At 31.9% G+C, this 20,629-nt stretch overlaps 4 protein-coding genes across 9 annotated transcripts; 2 read left to right on the forward strand and 2 right to left on the reverse strand.

The window, feature by feature from the left end:
• Positions 1-1,748: 1,748 nt before the first annotated feature.
• On the reverse strand, positions 1,749-4,412 carry LOC106775362 (kinectin). Of its 4 annotated transcripts, none has more exons than XM_014662479.2 (5): positions 4,091-4,412; positions 3,898-3,979; positions 3,023-3,096; positions 2,333-2,932; positions 1,749-2,038 (listed from the first exon to the last, which is right to left on the reverse strand). In XM_014662479.2, the coding sequence occupies exons 1-5, from the start codon at positions 4,304-4,306 to the stop codon at positions 1,916-1,918; spliced, it is 1,095 nt and encodes a 364-aa protein (XP_014517965.1). In that variant the 5' UTR covers positions 4,307-4,412; the 3' UTR covers positions 1,749-1,915. The 4 variants fall into 4 exon arrangements, with proteins under 4 accessions (XP_014517965.1, XP_014517964.1, XP_022642939.1 ...); XM_014662478.2 differs by having other exon boundaries at positions 3,898-3,982; XM_022787218.1 differs by having other exon boundaries at positions 3,898-3,985.
• Positions 4,413-5,634: 1,222 nt separating this feature from the next.
• On the reverse strand, positions 5,635-11,732 carry LOC106774529 (primase homolog protein). Of its 2 annotated transcripts, XM_014661553.2 has the most exons (13): positions 11,477-11,731; positions 11,062-11,183; positions 10,896-10,951; positions 10,762-10,813; positions 10,560-10,664; positions 9,703-9,783; positions 8,936-9,016; positions 7,498-7,563; positions 7,266-7,382; positions 6,793-6,840; positions 6,616-6,701; positions 6,171-6,231; positions 5,635-5,850 (listed from the first exon to the last, which is right to left on the reverse strand). In XM_014661553.2, the coding sequence occupies exons 1-13, from the start codon at positions 11,631-11,633 to the stop codon at positions 5,776-5,778; spliced, it is 1,107 nt and encodes a 368-aa protein (XP_014517039.1). In that variant the 5' UTR covers positions 11,634-11,731; the 3' UTR covers positions 5,635-5,775. The 2 variants fall into 2 exon arrangements, with proteins under 2 accessions (XP_014517039.1, XP_022642755.1); XM_022787034.1 differs by lacking the exons at positions 5,635-5,850; positions 6,171-6,231; positions 6,616-6,701; positions 6,793-6,840 and adding an exon at positions 6,848-7,179 and having other exon boundaries at positions 11,477-11,732.
• Positions 11,733-12,184: 452 nt separating this feature from the next.
• Positions 12,185-14,421, forward strand: LOC106775172 (50S ribosomal protein L7/L12). The gene is made up of 2 exons (XM_014662245.2): positions 12,185-12,335; positions 13,271-14,421. Exon 2 carries the CDS (start codon positions 13,351-13,353, stop codon positions 13,924-13,926), a length of 576 nt encoding a protein of 191 aa, XP_014517731.1. The 5' UTR covers positions 12,185-12,335; positions 13,271-13,350; the 3' UTR covers positions 13,927-14,421.
• Positions 14,422-16,022: 1,601 nt separating this feature from the next.
• Positions 16,023-19,380, forward strand: LOC106776030 (probable folate-biopterin transporter 7). 2 transcript variants are annotated; one of them, XM_022787162.1, is made up of 3 exons: positions 16,023-16,408; positions 18,107-18,349; positions 18,602-19,380. In XM_022787162.1, the coding sequence occupies exons 1-3, from the start codon at positions 16,150-16,152 to the stop codon at positions 19,159-19,161; spliced, it is 1,062 nt and encodes a 353-aa protein (XP_022642883.1). In that variant the 5' UTR covers positions 16,023-16,149; the 3' UTR covers positions 19,162-19,380. The 2 variants fall into 2 exon arrangements, with proteins under 2 accessions (XP_022642883.1, XP_014518813.1); XM_014663327.2 differs by having other exon boundaries at positions 18,107-19,380.
• The last annotated feature ends 1,249 nt before the right edge of the window (positions 19,381-20,629 follow it).

The following is a 20,629-nucleotide window of genomic DNA, read 5'->3' on the forward strand; positions in this document are numbered from 1 at the left end:
TAAATTCATAATCTATAACTATATACATCCATAATTATCGATAATTATATATAAAGAAATGTACTTATTAATGTTCTTCTTAATCATCATTTTTTAAATTTAAATGATTATTCATAATAAAAAGTAGTTTTAAAATTTATCGTTTTATTAAGAACTTTTTTAAATTCAAATAATTACTCATTTTAAAAGAATCTTTTTTATCATTATAATTAATTTTTTAAATTTAAATAATTATTCATAATAGAAAAATTGTTTTCATAATTAATTATAATATTTTTTATTTTAATAACTAAAATTTATTTTATATATAACTATAGGCACCTTTTGTTTTTTTAGTTTATCCTTTTAATTACTTTCTTTTTAAAATTTAAATAATTTCTATAATTATGTATAAAGAGCTTATACCTGTCTTTTTTTTTCTAGTTTTATCCTTCTGATTACTACTTTTTAAATTTAAATAATTATTCGTAATAAAAAAAATATTTTTCAATTTTATCATTTTAATAACTATTTTTTAAATTTAAATAATTACTCATTATAAAAAAATTATTTACTTTTATTATTATAATTATTTTTTCAATTTTAAGTAATTACTTATAATAATAAAATATATTCACACGATACTACTTATAATATTTTTTATTTCAATAAGTAAAATTTATTTTATTTGTAATTATATTTATAACAATATACACTTTTTATTGTTTCGATTTTATTTTTTTAATTATCTGTTTGCTGATTACATTATGACTAAAAATCACTAACCTCTGCCTATGCTGTGTTAAAACATAGTTTATTATAATTTGTAAGAAATTTAGAGTTTTGGATCAATTTTATTTTTAATTATACTTAAAAAAATATCAAATATATTTCTACGCTATTTGATCGAAACTAAAAAGTAGTTGGGATATTTCAACAAAAATCAAAACACATGCTTTAATATATTATAATAAAATTGGAAAACGATGAATCTAATGGTAGATTATAATGATTCACCATACATCGTTTTGTATCAAAGTGTTCTTAAATACTAGTCCTCTTAAAGAGATAATAAAAGGTATGTGTAAAATTTCAAATGTTAACACAAACCTTTGTTTACACTTTAAAAAAAATGCATTTTTCAAATTTTTTGGCTAATAATGTTTATGGTCTTGATATAAATAATTTTATTATAAAACTAATTTAGTAAAAGAATGCCAATAGCATATTCTGCATTACACTTTTTTAAATATTTATTATTAACTAATATTTAATTATAAGTTAATATCAAACAAAATGTTCCTAATATTTTTCTTTTCGAACAATCTTATGCAGGTAGACAATATTAAATAATTTTTTATTTTTATTAAATTTGTAAATTTTGTATGTAGTTATACGTAACTTCAATGGAAGTGCATTCTTTCATTTCTGTTTCTTTTCTCAGTAAAATTGTTCTACCTTTTGTGTTCAGTCTTCCATAATTTTATTTAGTTTTTTATCTTTACAAAATTTGTATGTATATTTTGATTTATATTAAAAAATTATAGTTTAAGGCATCGAGTCAGCAAGTAAATCCGAAAAATATTATACTTATGTCTAATTGCTCCTTTTAAGTTTCCCTAAATCAAAAAAAGAAAACCGAACATTCATGTCTATCGAACAGTGAATAATCTCTTCATATACATTATTATTTAGTAATAAAATAATCAAACCAGTAATTTAATATTAAATTTGATTAAAAGATCTACTTCATTAGAATGACAACAAGATTAACATAAGGCTGTTTTAAATATAATTTACCTAAAGAGTGGAATAGCATTATTCCAAAGTTAAATCAAGTGTTTTAATTACTAAAAGCTCATACATGATACATAGTTTACATAAAGAGCGTACAAGGCAATGTACAACACCAAGACTTACATATCTCCGAAAGGAGTCATCTGTCATTTCTGACCTTCGCAGAGGACTTCAGTTTTGGAACCTTGAAGCTACTAGAGAACAGCTTAGGAGTTACAATGGGAATAACTGGAGGCTCTTTCCTCTTCATGCTTCTTTTCCCCTGGATATTAAGATTCAGGAAGTGAAAACATATAAAAAACAACAAGGAATGCATGTTTTTTTCTCAAACTTTCAATTTTAGAACCATGGGAATACATATTTCTATTGAAATGAATGCATAGTTCAAGCATTTGTATTTAGGAAGCAGGCTGCTGCTTCAATACAACCATGCCCATGAACAAAAGAAAGCCAGCATTAATCAATATGCCACCAGAAAAGCGCATAAATGACAAATGCCGGCAGAATTAACAAGACTACAAGGAAGATAAGCAAACAGAAAAATAACATCCCATACCCTTTCAGAAGATTTTGCAGCTGGTTGTTCCGGTGTACGTATTTCCTTCTGCACAATCATACTTCTACTCTTGATGCTCTTAATTCCCAAACCAGACGCTTTATTCCCATCGGAGCAATGATTTAAAACAGGTGTGACATTGTTGTTCTGGAGTTTTCTTAAAGATTCCAACTCCACTGAGAGTCCAGATATTTCCTTGTTTAAGCTTTTTGTCTCAGCCTCCATCTCTGCAATTTTACTTTCTAATTCGCAAATTTTACTATCTTTTTCATAATTTTCAGACCGTAGCTGCTCCATGCCGGAAACGAGTACCTTTATCTTTTCATTTGCCTTTTCTACTTCAGCTTCTTTGGTCTTTAATTTAGCAGTGTAGTCATTCTCCATTATTTTATATTGATTCCACACAAATTTCTTTTCCGCCAAGAGTTCAGACACCTCCGAATACTTTTCTAGAGAAAGCTTATCATATTCACTTTTTAACAGACTAAATTCATGGCAAGAACATTTATCTTTTTCTGCAGTATTCCAAATGGGTTTGTTCTCTTTATCTGTGGTTCCTTTTTTCTTCTTGCCAGTATCCTTAGATTTTGTTCCTTGGTCCTGTTATAAATTGACTTTTCAGCATAATGTAATACATAAGAAATATCAGAAAACCCAACAAATATGCAACGCTGACTGACAGTTACATACTTCTCTAACAGAGGATTTACGAGAAAGAATTTCAAACCATTCTTTAAAATCCCCCAACTCATCCTCTGTATGCTCTGTAATCATAAAATAAATAAATGCAGTTAGAATAATGTCAAATAAAAATTCATTCAAACACCTATTATTTCAACAATTAACAAAAACTTTCCCTTGAGTTGAAAAATCGAAGTTATTAATAATTTAAACCACAAAATGAAAAGAAAATTCTCTGTAGCATGCTAGGAGTGATGCATCATCCAGGAACAGGAGCTTGCACAATGGTTCAGCCAATCAGGCATTTAACCATCTCAGCCAACCCTTACATTCATGTATCATGCAAAGTTATTTACATTTACATCTGGGAAATGAAAATATCCGAATCATGTTACATCAAGGACCATCCCAAGATTGACGGGTCACATAAACTAGTTCTCATCCAAAACATACTAATTTAACCCTGCTCCTATGCAAATAATTCCAGTCTGAGGTCAAAGTAAATGAATGTATAGGTTTCCGCAGTATTTGTTTTGGATAACTTTCAAATGCGATGCGATGCCTCAAGAGAAACCTTTTGACCCCCAAAAAAAAGAGACAATTGTCCAAAAATAATCATATCACAAACATATGCTACTCTGTACTTTCCCCCAATACTCAACTAAGGTACTTCAAAAAACAAAATAACTACACCACGTCAAGGTACTCCATTCTCAATCCTTAATAAAAACCACAAAACCAACTTTGCTCCTTGAAAGCAAAACATTAAGGAATAAAACGACAAATGCAAAAACCTAACACCAAGAACCAAAAGCAAACACCTTTTCCCTAAGAATGGCTCAAAGTAAAAACTACTAACAAGAAATCAAAGAAAACTCACTGACCTAAAATCCATTTTAATATGGCAGCCTCTCTGTGCTTCAAACCCAGCGCCAAATCCGCCTTTGCGTCCTCCAGAGACCGTTTCTTCTCCTCAAATGCCAAAATCCCATTCAACTAAAGAAACAGTGGTAATAAAAACACATAAAAAAGCTATTTTTTTAAACTTTAGCGGAGCCCTTAAAGAAGACTATTTACCTGAGAAATTTGATCCTTGTGAAAGCGAACATCGGAGATCCACCCTTCGTGCTGCATCCGAAGACGGTCTTCGAGAAAGTTGTGGCGGCTAGCGAACGACTGAAGCTGGTTCTGCTGGTCGCGCACCATCTGAACCAGACATTTGAAGATATTACCCCAATTTCGGCGCTCCGTCATAGCGACGTTTGTAGATTCTGGTTTTCTGAATTTCTGCATCGTGAAATCCAGAAGAAAGAAACTTTGAGTTTGGAAGAAGTGAAAGAGAGGAGACAGCAAAATTGTGAATTTCAACGGTCAAATTTAGCGCCCGTTAGATGCGTTAGTAATTTCAAAAACTTCGATGAGCTTTCAGGACTGAGAATTTGATTTTAAAAAGATTGGGCCGTTGTGCTTTACCCGACCCAATTAGCAACCCCTAACCCAAAGGTAGGTGGGCCCGTATTTGGAGGAGGATTGGGCTGTTGTGCTTCCGGCACCTTCATAATTGTTTCTAGCAACTTGATAACGAAAGTGGTCTTTCAAAATTTATAATTCTTTGGTAAATGGTATCTAACATGTAATAGAAGGTTTCTAAATTATGCACATTCTAGAAATAATATCTCCAAAATGCGTAACGCAAAGGTTTTTTTTGTCATAATTGGAAATTGTGTTAAGCAAATATGAGAGTGTTAGAAACATTTGTGATGAATGTGTTTTAATCTTGGTTCTATAAATTTTTACGTCCTAAATTTATTTTTCCTTGATTTCAGTTCTTCTAAAATTGAAAATAGTAGTTTTTTTATCCTAGTATTATGATACTTGTTAATTGAGGTGAAAAATAAATAAAAAATATTTTTAATAATGTTTTTTTAAATAAATAATAAATATATAGTAAAAATACATTGACATAGAAAATACACTAAACTTTCTTAGAAAACCCTGAATTAAAAAGTCATGTACCACTGATATAAATTTATGTGTATAATCATAAGCTTCCTCAAAATGTTTCTATTAATTATTTTATAAAAATATAAAGAGTCTTCAATTTGTAAAAAGAAATAAATAATTATAAGCTTTTAAAAAAAATAACAATATGTTGACGTAGAAAATAAACTAAATATATTTGTTTAAAAAACTTAAATTCCAAAGTCGCGTATCATTCATTTGTAATGAAAATTTGATATATAATCAAAGACTTCATCAGCAGAATTTTCTATTAATTATTTTAAACAAAATATTTAATTAAAATGTTATATTTGTAATGACCCCGCAATATTATTTATACTAGTTGTTAAAAAAAAAAAAACACACACACACACACTCTCTTATATATATATATATATATATATATATATATATATATAGAGAGAGAGAGAGAGAGAGAGAGAGAGTTGTCTACTTTCTTTTAATTTTTTATTTTTAATTTGTATATAAACTAATTTTAATTTATAAACAAAGTTAAATTCATTAAACTCAGTCCTGTTCCAAAAGATACATTCACAGTCACCTGTACACACTTCTGAAATCCTCTAAACAACTAAAATTTATCTACCATAAAAAGGAGATATCTCAATACCAATTTAATTAAAAAGAATATGAATATGAACACCACAATTTTCATTACATTTTCTGGTATGACTAAATTTTAATAGTAGTTCAGGATCTTGAGCACTGAAAGCAATATCAAGCTCCATGGATGGAATTACCTAGTTGGCATTTGTATATGGCTCTGCATTCTCAACTACTTTCTTCAAAGCATCAGCTCCAAGGTATTGGAGAACCTAGGGTCATAAGCCATGAATAAAGTATTATGTCCTGAAGGTATATAAATATACTGCATTTGAAAGGTGAAAAATACAAATCATATTCAACAATACTAACAACACACTTTTTCTAATGAACTCTCTTTGTTAGAGTTCATTAAGCATGAACTGAGACCTATAAAATATTTCGATTTCCAATGAATATGAACCAATAATAAAAAGTGTCATCAGGAAGTGTGTGATTAACATTTCTCGTTTCATTGGACCTTGAAAAGTTATTTTTTCACTTGCCCTACAGAACTAAGAAAATATTGAGAACATAGAAAATCCAGTTATACCTCATTTGCATCTTTGAAAGAGCTGAATTCATCTTTCTTTGGCCAGAGCACACGCCAACACCTGATGACAACCAAAAAAGGAAGGAAAACACAGTAAAAAGTAAAGCAGAAGTGAATATTTATTATTGGAAAACGCCTCAAGTGCTGGAAAAGAAACAGAATGTATAACCAGTCAGATCCAATAAACTTTCTGAGCCATTATTAGGGTGCCAGATCTGGTAACCATTTTGATTTATTTAGTAGGATATGGATTCCTTTGCATGCATGAAATTTAAACCTAATCCATTAAGTAGTTCAGATACCATGAATGTGTCTTGAACCTTAATCGCTGAGCTTTAGGATTTATATCCAAACTATTCATGCAGCATGCTATCAAAGTCTCAACTTTTACTTTATATTTGGTACATACACACAATGACAGAAAATAAATGACATCATGTATAACCTTTCTCGGCCAAGGCGCCGTGCCAGTTCTTCTGCTAAAGCTTGACCTGGAGAATCATTATCAGTTGCCAGGATAATGCGAACTGCCTAAAAGAACAAAGAGGAAACCAAGCTAATAAGCAGTTCACTTCTGCGCTATAAAGATCCAACTTAATGGGAAGATATCAAATGTGTGTACCTTATCCAAGTACTCTTTGCAGTTCCAAATGTATTGAAATGCAGTGTCCTGATTTCATAAGCATGCACAGATAATATTAATGCGAGATTGAAACACATACTTTTTGAGGGTGTAGAAAGATAACCATGGATCAGTTAAGGCAGAGAAAGAATGACTGGAAGCAATTTGTTTTTGCTCTCATGTTAATCTTAGGAAAGTGATGTGTGATTATGGTCCATCATCAAAAAAATAAACAAAAGGTGAGTCCACAAGAACAGAATTGATACACAACGTCAGTATAACAGATCTTCAAAGAATAAGGCTCCATACTTGGACACTTTTGCAGTAAAATGCAATTACATTTAAAAGATAGATTTTGCTGAAGAAGACAAGAAGCATTAGGGATGTCTGCATTAAGAAGGCATAGTACATTGAATATTCACTCGGCTTTAAAAGAAGTGAAAACAAATTTTAATAACAGCACACGCACAAACCTTCTCTATTGGTGGCAAATCTTTTGAAGAAACCTTTACTGGTGCACCCACTGGAACACTAACACAATTCCGAAAGCCAGCCTCCTCAAGTGAAAGCTTATCAACTTCCCCTTCAACCTATCATCATCATTGGACTGTAAGAATATCTTCTATTCTTTCCTTTTTCAGCTTTCAGTTGGGAATTGTCAGACAAAAAGTGATACGGATGGAGAATTAAGGGAGCAAAATTTACAATGATGATTTCAGATACTTGTCTAATGTCATCAATTCCATATAGTATCTTGTCCGTGCCTCTTTCCTGAAAATCAAATCGAGCATTTGAATGAACATGAGTTACTCAGTATCCAGATCAATTAAACTTAATATCCCTCAACGTAGTCTTCTAAAGAATAGGGTGCCATCACATTATCCCTCCAAAGTTTTGTCACCAAATTAGTCCCTTAGAAACTTGGGTATCACCACATTAATTCCCCCCCAAAAATTTTCATGATATAAGTCCTCAAGGATACAAAATAGTTACCATACTCCTCTGTGTCACCACTTAGTCTTCTACGAGAATGAATAAAATGAAATAAATATTAGACTTTTTATGGAATAATTTAGTAAAAATCTCCGAAGGACTAATTTGAAGGATTAATTCAGTGACAAAAATATTGTTACAGCAGTCTCACATTCTCTGTTTGTAATCACTGTAAGTAGCCTAGATTATTCTTTTGGATGATGATAATTTTGGTTCCTGAGAGTATAAACTGGTGTCAAATTAACCCATCAAAGAACTCAAATTTTTATTTAGTCCTTCAATGTTTAAAAAGTGCAACAATTACATTTTGTTGTTAAGCTTTCGTGGGACCGTTTTGTCATTAAGTTGTGATGATGTTAAGCTTTCACGACACTAAATTTTGCTTTGTATGACCTTTGGTTTTTTGTAATCGTGGTATTGTACGGATTTTTAAAAACCAGTTGGATTTTATTTTTAAGACCAATTTGACATTAAGTTATGATGTTTCGGGACCAACTTGCACTTTTACATACTTAGAGACTAAATCAGATTTATCATTTTTTCGACGACTAGATCTGCAGCAGTTTACACTTTCAGAGACCAAAATAAACATTTACCCATATTCTTTTTGTAGGATAGTTTAGTAGTTAGTTATTGTAAATTGTTTTATTTCAGGAAGGGAGTTATGACTTATACTGTGGCTTACAGCTTTGTATTATTCATTTTCTCAAAAAAAAAATAAAAAATTATTCCATTTGCATTGAAGGGACGTGAACAAACTCATAATAAATCAAGACACCATTTTCAACCCAAAATCTTAAGGTGATTTATGGTTCCTTCTACTTATATACTCATCTTACTTTTTTTAACCCAATTTGGGATTTCCAACTCATTGAATTCCTAACAAGAAATAGCATCAAGAAGTGATACTCAGTTGTTGACAGAACCTTTTGATACAAATTTGTAAATTTTTTCCCGGAACATTTTCTACAAAAGGAAGTGTAGGCAAGGAAGGAGAAAATGTAGCCTTGCCTGCATCCTCTTTTTTTTTTTCATTTCTAACACCACAGTTGTCCTTTTTTTTTTCATTGATTGTACATGAAACGCTACTGGTCATTTCAAAATACATTATTCATTGTAATGAATACTATTTGCAAACTGGAAAAGTTACCAGCCAAAATCTTTTCTCCAGTGCTCTGTATTTGCAACCAACAAGCAACCCATTTTGTTTATAAGTAAAAGCAATGACTGCCTGCACAAAATTTGTAGTACACAACGAAGTTTAGAACTTCTAACTAGTTAAGTTCTTAAGAACTAAACCACGTATAGAAATGTTTATAAGACAGCAAAGAGAAGAAACCACAACAATTATGATCATTGCTAAGATTCTTTTCATGATCTTGAAGCCATGACAACTAAAGCAAAGTTTACTTCTAAAAGAATATATACGAAGTACCACTCTGGTTCATGTAAATGGATTTATGTTTCCCTCCACTATTGCCCCACTGAGGTTCAATTGCAGTGGTTGAGACCGGTTCGAAACAGAACACGGACTTTAAATATATCAAGCCATGGCAGTAATCATTCAATTCAATTGCGAATAATGGATTTTGCCATCAGAACTCCACCTTTAAAGCTATCAAGAAAACGTCAATTAGCCATCATGATATTGCCAGAACTATATTAACAATCTAAAGTCACCGCTTTAAGTTAAAAATCCATGATATTGGTCTTTTAGATCAGATTTCCAGAATTCAAGATGGCAAGATCACTGAAGATTCTTTTTCCCTTTTGAAAGGGTATATATCAATCAAAGAAGCAGCTATAGGAGTCCCAGCACAATACGGGACAGAGCACCAATTACAGATCTGGATTCTGTTTATCTAGCAATTTAAAGGAACAAATATTACAGTTACAAAACCAGAACTGTGGAAATACCTTATTGTCAGACAGTTGTCTTACAGCATTTCTGCTCAGGGTTTTCTCTGATATCAGTCTCTCTCTAAAGTACGCAACAAGCTAAAACAAGGAAAAACAAAATCAATACATAACTAACACTTAAAGGTTGCAATATATTGACGCAAGCACCTAATGAAACAGTCTTTGACATCTTGATGAGGCAACACTCAATCAAAATAGAAGTTTTGCATGCTCACACTTGGCCCTTCCAAAATTATCAACCAGATTCAATATCATGATTGAATAGTGAAGCTTCTAAGGCCAGCTTCTAAGGCCATATTATTTACTAGCCATTCCATCATATTTCTAAACCTCTACTGGACCTTTGATACTGAGATATTAATTGATATTAATTGACATGCCACAGGTAACGGAAAATGACCAGATATTTTATGCTAAGAGCTTGAGGGTCATGGGGAAAAATGATATGTTATTGAAATTGATTTGACACTAGAGCATAAGTCCAGAAAAACCTTATTTCAAAGTGTCAAGTAAATCCTCAGTTATTTTGCCTTAAAAATTGGGAGAATAAAGCTAAAAGCACAAGAAAGCCAAGCCCTGTGTCTATTTCACCTAAAAATAGTAATTATAACACATTGCCACTCTCGATAACCTTAAGAGTGCATACTTTGTATGTTGAATCAGAGAACAACGAGAAGGCCAGCACACTTAAGAGGATAATCATTTTTCACTAATTCATTTGAATAAAAGACCTTCAAAAAGACATCCGGTATCATAACAATTACCAGAAAAATGAGAGAGATAGGTCACTCTGAGAATATGGCAGTTGTTCTACTGCTATTGCCCACTAAAAATGCCAAAAACAAGTTGTATACCTTAGGACCAAGTGGTTCCAATCCTAAGCTCTCCTCCGCTATTTTTCTAGAAAACTTGGCGTTGGTACAATCCCCACTGTATAATTCCTGATCATCTGCAAAAACCTACAACCAAATAATCATGTGGAAACAGTATGTCATTGTTTATTACAAGTTTTATGCTTGAAAGGAGACATAATTTTATAAATCCATGTTATGTCACCTGACCAGCCCAACCACATTTAGCTTGAAAACACCTCCACATTGCAAATTCGCTACATCGCACATTTGCCAAAACACATTACATCAAAACATGCAATTATCACCACACACACAAAGCAATTACACCAAGCATACCCATTAGAGATAATGTGAAAAGACAAACTCCTCTCCTTTAATTGCCCACCTTTGCACTAGAATATCAAAACAGACAAGAGTCAGAAACCTACTTAAAACCAAACACATACAAAAGACTAGGGGCAGCAAATAAATTCAAGTTTTAGAAAAAAATAAAAGTAGATACTTTTGGACAAAACAAATTATGGTACTGCCCGGGCAAACAAGAGTTTCCCAAGCTGATGCCCAGAAGTTCCATTCTCTCTTTCAATACTTTCACTTTATTGTCCACAACCTGCTCCACAACACCTTAAAAATAACACGAAAAATCATATAAGGGAAATTCAATAAATATTTTTTCTAAAATAAAAAAAAAATTGTTTATGCACTAATAGGAGGGTTTTATTTATTTTTCGCATCTTAAACAAAACACAAACGGTCATGAATTTAAATTTGTTAAACTTTTAAAGGCAACAGAGCATAGATATTAAACTCTTAAAAAAGCTGAATCTTTTGGCTGCCCAGAAAACTCAAACTACTAACAGTAACAAATGGGGGAAAAGGGTATCATAAGAGAAGAAAAGCCAGGGTAAACGATGAACCTGGAGTAGAGGGCACAGTGGTGTTAAGAGCCAGTGAACGACACCAAAAGGGACATTTTCTTGTGGATAACACTGCTGCATAGGTTCTGGGAATCAACTTGGAGAATAGAGCTTGAGTGACGGAAAGACGCAGCCATTGGTTCTGGAAAACTGACATGCTTGGTTTTAATTTTTATTTGTTTGAGTTTTCATTGCAAGTTTTGGAACGCCTGTTTGTTCATCTAAAGCTATTAGACACGAGAATAGATATTTTTGCCTCCATTGAATAAGAAAACTGTTAAAATTCTTGTGTTTCCATAAAATTCTATTTAATAAAATACCGGAGGTTTAGTTATGTAAAATTAATTCACTCAGAGGACTTATACCCCTAAATATATATCATTCATAGAAATTTCTACTAAAAAAAATTGAAAATATTTATTGCTAAGAATTTCTAATTACTTCTTTCATTTCATGTTTTCTTCTCACACCTTTTCCTCTCTATATATCTATCTATTTTATTAAAAAATTAGTTTCAGCAAGAAAATTCAAGATTGCATGATAGATTTTTTAACAGATTATTTAATTCAAAAAATAAAAAATTAAGTATTGTATTTTGAATAGTACTATTTGCTAATTATTACAAAGGGCAAAGTTTATTTAAGAAAAATTCGGGCTCTAGGACGAAGAATGGTGGTGCAGAAAGTGATTGCTGGACTTTCTTAAGCTGGCCCAACTTTGGAAGCCCACCTGCAAAGCCTGCTTTGTTCACAGCTCCGCAATCCCTAATCCCGCAGTTTTCATTCTTCCTTCCTTCCCCAATTTTCACCTCGCTAGCACAGTACGTCAAAATTGCAAGTCCAACACCTTCTTCCTGAAGGTAAGACATGATTTCTTTCTGTCCTTTACTCTCTTTAAATGAAGAAAAGTTTTTGTTTTCATGGATAGATAGATAGATAGAATCCTCCAGTTCAATTCGCTAATCACTCAGTATTTTTATTAACTCCTCGGTACATTTTCCCAGCGCTATGAAAATATACCAAATAATGTACTTTTGAACTCGGTTTGGTTTAATTAATACCCTGATTTAGTGGCCTTGCTCCATCTATTTTTTTTTTTCATCGTAGATTGCAGGGAATGTAAAATTTAATTATTTTTAAATGTAATTTCTTTTATACTGGGTTGAATTTTGTTGTGTTTCATTCCAGTGGTCACTACTAACTTCAGTTCGCGTACTGTTTTTTTTTTGTTGCGTGCTTGTTGTGATTCAATTATAGTTGCTGTCTTGTTATGTATAAATTGTGAAATATGCATATTGTATCTAAGGGAGAAAAATATGTGATGGGCATTTGGTGTTTGGATTTGGATTTTAACAAGAGTGGTTATAGATTCTCGTGGGAGATCTGTTTCAAGTTTAGAACACTTCCAAATTCGTTTTTCTGATTTTGGGATGTTTTTAAAAGGAAAATGGTGAGTAGACACCCAAATGTTAATTGACACCTTGAGAGATAAATGGAGAGAAGTGTAGCTACATAGGTGATATGATTGATAGGAAGAGAGATGCGAAAGCTCTGCTAGGCTGTATGGTTGGGTTGATGGGCTGTTCACAAATCATTGTTGTTTTTTTGAAATTGGAAGTGTTTGAAGTTGATGTTTTACGTGTGTAGTATGTTCTGCCTTCTTTTATTTTATGGTGATCTCTTCTGTTTGAAGTGACTGGGTGAGAATGTGTATAAATATCTGAAGTTGTATCTTCGATCATATGTTATACGTCGTCTGGTTCACAGCTCAACCTAAGTTTTGAAATTGTTACAGGTTGGTGCTCCTACTTTGTTGAAGGAACATCTTTTCCAATATATCGGGTTCATGAGTCATAATTTTGATTGAACAAAGAGATGAGGTTTACCCCCCTTTCCAGATTAATCTGTCGTCTCCCTCAGCGGGATATATGTGGTCCCTTGCAATCTCGAGCCTTACAGACTAATTCGGTTCCTAAAGATTCTTTGGCTAAGCCAAGAAAGTACAAAATTCCTCAATTCTATGATCCTTATGGCCCCAGACCTCCACCCTCAGAAAAGATCATTCAGCTTGCAGAACGAATTGGAGAACTATCGGAAGAAGAACGGGGTCAAATTATGCCTACTTTGTCAGAAAGATTAAATCTTCCAAAGTTGCAGCCAATTTCCACGGATGGCTTGGACATGGGTTCAGAAGGTGCTGCTGCTGGACCAAAGGTCGAGGAGAAAAAGGCAGAGAAAACAGCTTTTGATGTGAAGTTGGAGAAATTTGATGCTGCCGCAAAGATCAAGGTAATTAAGGAGGTAAGAGCATTTACTAGCCTGGGATTGAAAGAGGCCAAAGATCTTGTTGAAAAGGTTCCAGTGGTGCTAAAACAAGGAGTCACAAAAGAGGAGGCGAATGACATAATAGAAAAAATAAAAGCTGCTGGAGGAGTTGCAGTTATGGAGTAGAATTTTGATTTTTGGTTGAGATCATAATTTTCCTTAATGTATGTCTTTAAGTTCCCATCTCATGGTTATATCCGTGAATGAATTTTAGAAGAAAGTTCTAATGGCACGAAACAGATTTAACGATTAAGAACCAGCTGTTGAATAATCTATTTGAACCATTTTTTGTTAGTTGGGTTTTCTGGTTCATTACTGTATCACTTGTAACTGCAGTGTTGGTTTGACACTTGTAACAGTCTGCCTATCCTCTGCTCACATATTTTCTTCCAAGTGAAATATTTCTAGGTTCATAGGCAAAAATATTTTATGGAATTTTCTTGTAGTTCTTTGAGATTCTTGTAGTTGATACACTATACTTGCTTGTATTCTGTTTGGACTGGTGCCTGGACCTCTTATGAAGCATTATACCTCTTTTCTTACTCAATTAGTTTAGTTGTTTCTTGTTCAATAAACCTTCTTTAAGGATAAGGAAAAGAATGATGATGAGTTGTATGGCTATGGCTTGGCCATTTGGCTTAGATATTGTGATTAGTCTGAGAGTAGGTAATATATGTTTTGTTTTCTTATTTAGTACATCGAATGACCATGAAATTTGTGTATAACACGGTACACAGGTCTTTTTTTTATCATTGTTCTTTCGTATAATTTTTTCATTCTCCTATAGGAACTTTTCATGAAAAGGGCTTTTGTTTTATCATTACTTGATTTGGTGACGACGACAAAGATGTCGTGGAGAATATTATATATGTTATTAATTTGTATTCCTTTTCTTTTAACTACAAATACAGTGCCCTTTATTTTTGTATTTACACATAAGATAGTTGCTCTTTATATATATATGATTGTTATTTAATATGAAATAATTTCAGATAATCGATAACAGTAATTTCAACAGTTTAAATGTCACAAACAAAAGTGTAAACATGAATTATTACTTTTTTTTACAATAAAACAATTTTAAAATATTGGTTATGTTTGATAAAATTTGTTGAAAAGGCAGTTGGAAATTAAATTCTTAGTTTAAAGTTGAAAAAACTAAATTGAAAATGTTTGATAAGATTAATTGACCAACTAAAAGTTGTACAACAATAAATAAATTATGAATATTTATGTAAAAATATTCTTTAATTATAATTTAAAATAGTTATTACTTTTTAATAATAAGTTGATAAATTAAAACAAAATAAACTAATCTAACATTAAACAAGTATAAAAGATATAGCAAAAGATGGTATAAATTTTGTCTATGTAGATTATTTAGAAATATAAATATAAAAAATTAAATAAGCTAAAAATTATTAAAACTTCTACTTTATCAAATACATATAACATAAATTTATAAAAACTTCATTTATCAATTTATTTATTATCTAGATCGTATGTTTTAACAACTACACATATTATACTAATTTAATAATTTTGATAGTGACATCCACACAATTAGTAAAAGAAACTACACTGTCCTCTAACTTTCCGTTTTAGTGTGACATTTTCAATATCGCTGTTTGTTTCATTGCCACATAAATTATGATTTATTCCTTATACAAAATATACATACATATCTATATATATATATATATATATATATATATATATATATATATATATATNTATATATATATATATATATATATATATATATATATATATATATATATATATATATATATATATATATATATATATATATATATATATGATTTTCTAACAACGTTCACAAAAATGTTAATTTTTGTCTAAAAAATTGTTAGAACTTAGGATTGCCACGTTCACAAATATGGTCCCATGCCCTTTTTTCTTGTCACGAATCAAAAAATGAAAAAAAAGAAAAAAAAAACCCATATCAGATCTACTGACAAGAGTATTCTGGAGAATGTAACGTGAAAGAATTGTTACTTGAAAAAAAAAAACTAGGAAAAGTAAATATTAAATTACTAAAGAGAGAAGTTAAAGATGTAAGAAACAGAAAGGTGGGAACAGGTGTCACTTGTTTAGAAAACGTTATAGTTGAATGACAGTAACATATGTCAGTTGATGAATGAATGTGTCCCCCACTCAGTGGTGTTCCTCCATAATAACATAACAGCACCTGAATGCATTTCCTTAAAAAGCTCAAACCTCTTTGAAACAACAATTCCTTAGATAAAGTTAAATCTCTATTTAGTCTTACACACTTCTCTTTCTCTCTCTCTTGATTTCCTTAAGGGTTACGGAAGTGAAATAAAAATGGTAACTTCAGATGGTGGCGGTGGTGGGAAATTGAGGAAAGTTCTGGGTTTGGGATACTGGGTGCAAGGATTCAGGTGTTTTCCATGGTTGGTTGTGAGTTTCTACCTCAAAGATGGTCTTAATGTGGACCCTTCCACTCTTCAAATTCTCCAGAATTCTGCTAATCTTCCCATGGTTGGGAAGCCCCTCTATGGCCTCGTTTCAGACTCTGTCTACATCTCTGGCCAGCACCGAGTTCCCTACATCGCCTTTGGAGGTAAAGTTGTCTTCACTCTTTTCATTTCTCTATACCCTTTTGCCTTCTCTCTCTGATTTGTTCATGTTAAAGCCAAGTTGCATACTTTTACTGCTGTCAATAGATAGTTTTTGGTTCCTTGCTGTTGGGTGTTGGGAATTGAGAATTGGTTCTGTTGTGTTCCTTCTTATTCTGCTTTGGAATAGATAAAAGAATAGATGAATGGATGAATTGATCCTTTGTGTGTATAACTATGAATAAAAGAATCTGTCCATTCGGTGTGAAGTTGCTTTAATGGGAAAAAGCATAAAGAAAGAGTGGGATCGAGATTCTGGACATGAAAGAAAAAAACCAGATAGAGTTTTGTATCTTACTTTTTTGCTTTTGTTGGGACTTATTTGATATTTTATCTTAAGTCTGAATCTAGATTCTTTGAATTCTTTTTATATTCATGAGTACGTAAAACAATATTATCGATTTTTCCTTGCATCAAGCCAAAAGCTGCAAAAGCTGGAAAGGGGTCTCGGACTGAATTTGTTTAAGACTTGACTGTGAAAATTGACAAGACTTCTTAAACTAACACTCAATCAGTGTATAAGAACTGTAAAATGAATTGGTATACCATTGTTGTTTGAATGTAGAAACAGAACATGTAAATACTTTGTAAAATGTGGAAGATCACAATTTTCTCTAGTAACCAGGTCTGTGGTCATTGAAATGGATTTATTTTCTTTATTTTTGTTTTTCGATAGAAGAAACTTTTATCTGAAGAGTGATTTGGAATCCTTCTAAGATAAATTTATAATAAAGATGGAAGGACCAAGAAAAGAGGCATTCCTCAAAATCCAAGGAATAGCAATTTATGTTGGTGTCACTGCCAAAGAACATTCCCTTCCCCAGATATTGTTGGTGGTTGTTGAGTGTATGTAATTTAACCTTCAAGGATTCAAAATTGAGCCATCTGAATCAGCAATATCAACCATTTCAATGTAAGCAATGAGTCTCTATCATACAGGGGCAAATAATTTCATTAATGACTTCACAATTAGCATGAATAGGTGACCTCTGGGTCTGATATGTTGCATTGCCAGACTTTTCAGGAATTTCCCCTTCTTTTTATCAGTGGAAATTCGTCCATAGTTTCTTCGTTGCTAAAATTGGAATCAGTATCAAAGTTTCTCCATTTAAGTTCTCATCTGTAAGAACAACTTTTTGTTGCATTTTTATATTTTTTGCAACCACCCTGATTCTTGGATTTTGATATCTCCTATTATATGGAAGAAAATTCATCAGCTAGAGTTTTGAATAGAATCATATACCCAGTTGTTGGAGATATAATGTAATACCATTCTCTTGTTTTCACTTGATAACTAAAGCTTTTGGGATAGTTGTTTTATGACATGGCATTGGATCCTCTAGACCAAATTGTGTAGACTCTAAGAATTCACTCCTTGCCTCCCCATTCCCTTCTGATAAAAAGTTGAATTCTAGCAGAAGTCAAGTGAGCTTGTTCATAATCCATGGTTAGAATCTCTAGGGCTCATGTATGAAGGGCGTGTTAGAGACACGATATAAAACCATTCGTTTGTCTTCAACTATGAGGTTAAGCTTTTGGGATACTTAGTTCGTGTTACTAATGTTTGTAGTTTTATGGCATTTCTAATTTCTACTAATGATATAACTAGTTCCTAAAATATTTCTCTGAATCTGTTTATGCAGCTTTCTTGCAGGCACTGTCATGGATAATCATAGCAATCTCTCCATCAAACATTTCTATTTTCACTATCTCCATATACCTCCTCCTTAGTAACCTAGGTGCTTCGATAGCTGAGGTTGCAAATGATGCCATTGTTGCAGAGATGGCTAAACAGAGTCCTTCCTCAACCAAGCACAGGCAACCATCCTCCTCAGGCAACCTCCAATCCTTTGTTTGGATAGCTGGCTCTGCAGGAGGAGTTCTTGGTAATCTTCTAGGCGGCATTTTTATTGGGCGGTTCCAACCACAAACCATGTTTCTATACTTTGGTCTCCTCCTTGCTCTCCAATTTTTGATAACCATTTCAGTTCCTGAGAGTTCTCTTGGGCTCCCAAAGAGTCCATCTGTTGGGATAAGAAATCAACTTTCGCAGCTATTGGTTGCTTTAAGAAAGCCTGAAATTGCATACTCAATATCATGGTTTACAGCATCTTATGCCATTATTCCTGCCCTTACAGGCACCATGTTCTTTTACCAGACACAGCATTTGAAAATAAACTCATCAGTATTGGGCATCTCCAAGGTGTTTGGCCAGGCAACAATGCTCCTGTGGGGAATCATATACAACCAATACTTCAAATCTGTCCCACCAAGGAAACTGATATCAGCCATTCAAGCTACGATGGCATTCTTCATGATTTCAGATTTCTTGTTTGTGCGAGGCTTTTATAGGCAAATGGGTGTGCCAGACTCACTGTACGTGGTGATTTTCTCAGGATTCTTGGAGGTTCTGTTTTTCTTCAAGATTCTCCCATTCAGTGTTCTAATAGCACAGATGTGTCCACCAGGATGTGAGGGGTCTATAATGGCCTTTCTTATGTCTTCCGTAGCACTGGCATTCATTGTGAGTGGATACCTTGGTGTTGCACTTGCATCGTATATTAAGATAACAGGAAGTGACTTTTCAGGCTTTCCACATGCACTTCTGATACAAGCTGCATGCACTCTGGTGCCAACTTTTTGGTCATCGTGCATACCTGATAAGGTAGAATCAAAAGCCAAGCGAAAAGACTCGTAAAGTTAATATCTTTCATGGAAAAAGTGGAAGGTGCTGAAGTGATTGATTCTTTTCTTTTCATTGCTTCATGCATCAGCCGGCACATACGAGATATATATCAGTTGGTATTCTAGATTTTTTATACAATACGTTTAAAAGTGATAGGGTGTAAAGGTGTAGTATGACCACATACTGATCATGTTCTTCCAAGTACTTTTTTGTCTTTGTCTTTTGATTGAATATCGACTGCATAGCCCTCTTCCCTCTTCGTTTGTTAAATTAAAAAAAAGAAAGAAAAAAAAAACGTTTTTTGATGTCAAATCTTTCTTATAAATGCGAACTCTCTCAATTATATATTACTCTAAAAAGTTAGTTATTAGAATTAGCTATATTTTATTATCATCATGCTTTTATTCTTATATTATAATTATTATAATATTTTATTAGAAAGTTTTTTGAAATGGTAGGATTTTGAATTTAGAAAAAAAAAAAAACTAGTTATTTGAATTTGTTATTGTTTTGAGGAGTAGAATTGAAGTCAACAATATAAGGTCTCAGGATTTTTTGAAGTCTGAAAATGGTTTTAAAATCTAAATTATGAATTTAACTATTCAGAGGATATTTATAAAAGGCATTCTCATATCAAAATTACTTCAAAGTTGGTATTTAGAATATTAGTGATTGTAAATGTATGATTATTTGCCTTCTTACTTTAAATCTATATTTACAAGTTTTTGGATAAACTTTTAATTAATACAAATTTAACAGCGAGTAATTAAATTTTCTTTTAAGTTAGTTGATATTAAAGTTAATCGTGTTAATTTGTGATCAATCAGTTTGTTTCTGGATTAACCATTCACAATAGTGATTTATTGGATGATTTGAGTAGTTTCTGGATTAACCATTCACACTAGTGATTTATTGGATGATTTGAGTAGTGGTTGATTGTTCAGTTTATATCTAACCGGATAATTATATATATTTATGTTAATATTTTGATTCATATCTAACCGGATAATTATGTTAATATTTTGATTCCAAATGTGTATGGAATGACATAATTAAAGTTAAATACAACATTAATTGAGATATTATTTGTTTTGGAACATATACTACATTACAATTTTACTCTTAAAAAACATATATAAAGAGACAAAAGATAAATTAATGTTTAAATGTTTAAATTATCTTTGGTCTTAGTATTCTTGAACTATGTGAGACTATTGAATGTGATAAAAATAGTTAAAATTTATTAATAATAAAAAAATTATTAATAAAATTTATCAATAAAAAGTATTATTAATAATTACTAACATTCATAAATCTCTCTATAATAATGACATGATATTTTCTAAATTTTGAATGAATAAACTTTATTTTAATTATATTTTATGATACGCAGAATCTTCAACACATTTTTTTCACACAAATTCAACAAGCTAAAGTGCAACTTACTACAACTTCAAATTTGCAGCTACTAATATATTAT

The sequence above is a fragment of the Vigna radiata genome, chromosome 10 (assembly GCF_000741045.1).
Source record: "Vigna radiata var. radiata cultivar VC1973A chromosome 10, Vradiata_ver6, whole genome shotgun sequence".
Taxonomy (NCBI): Eukaryota; Viridiplantae; Streptophyta; class Magnoliopsida; order Fabales; family Fabaceae; genus Vigna; species Vigna radiata.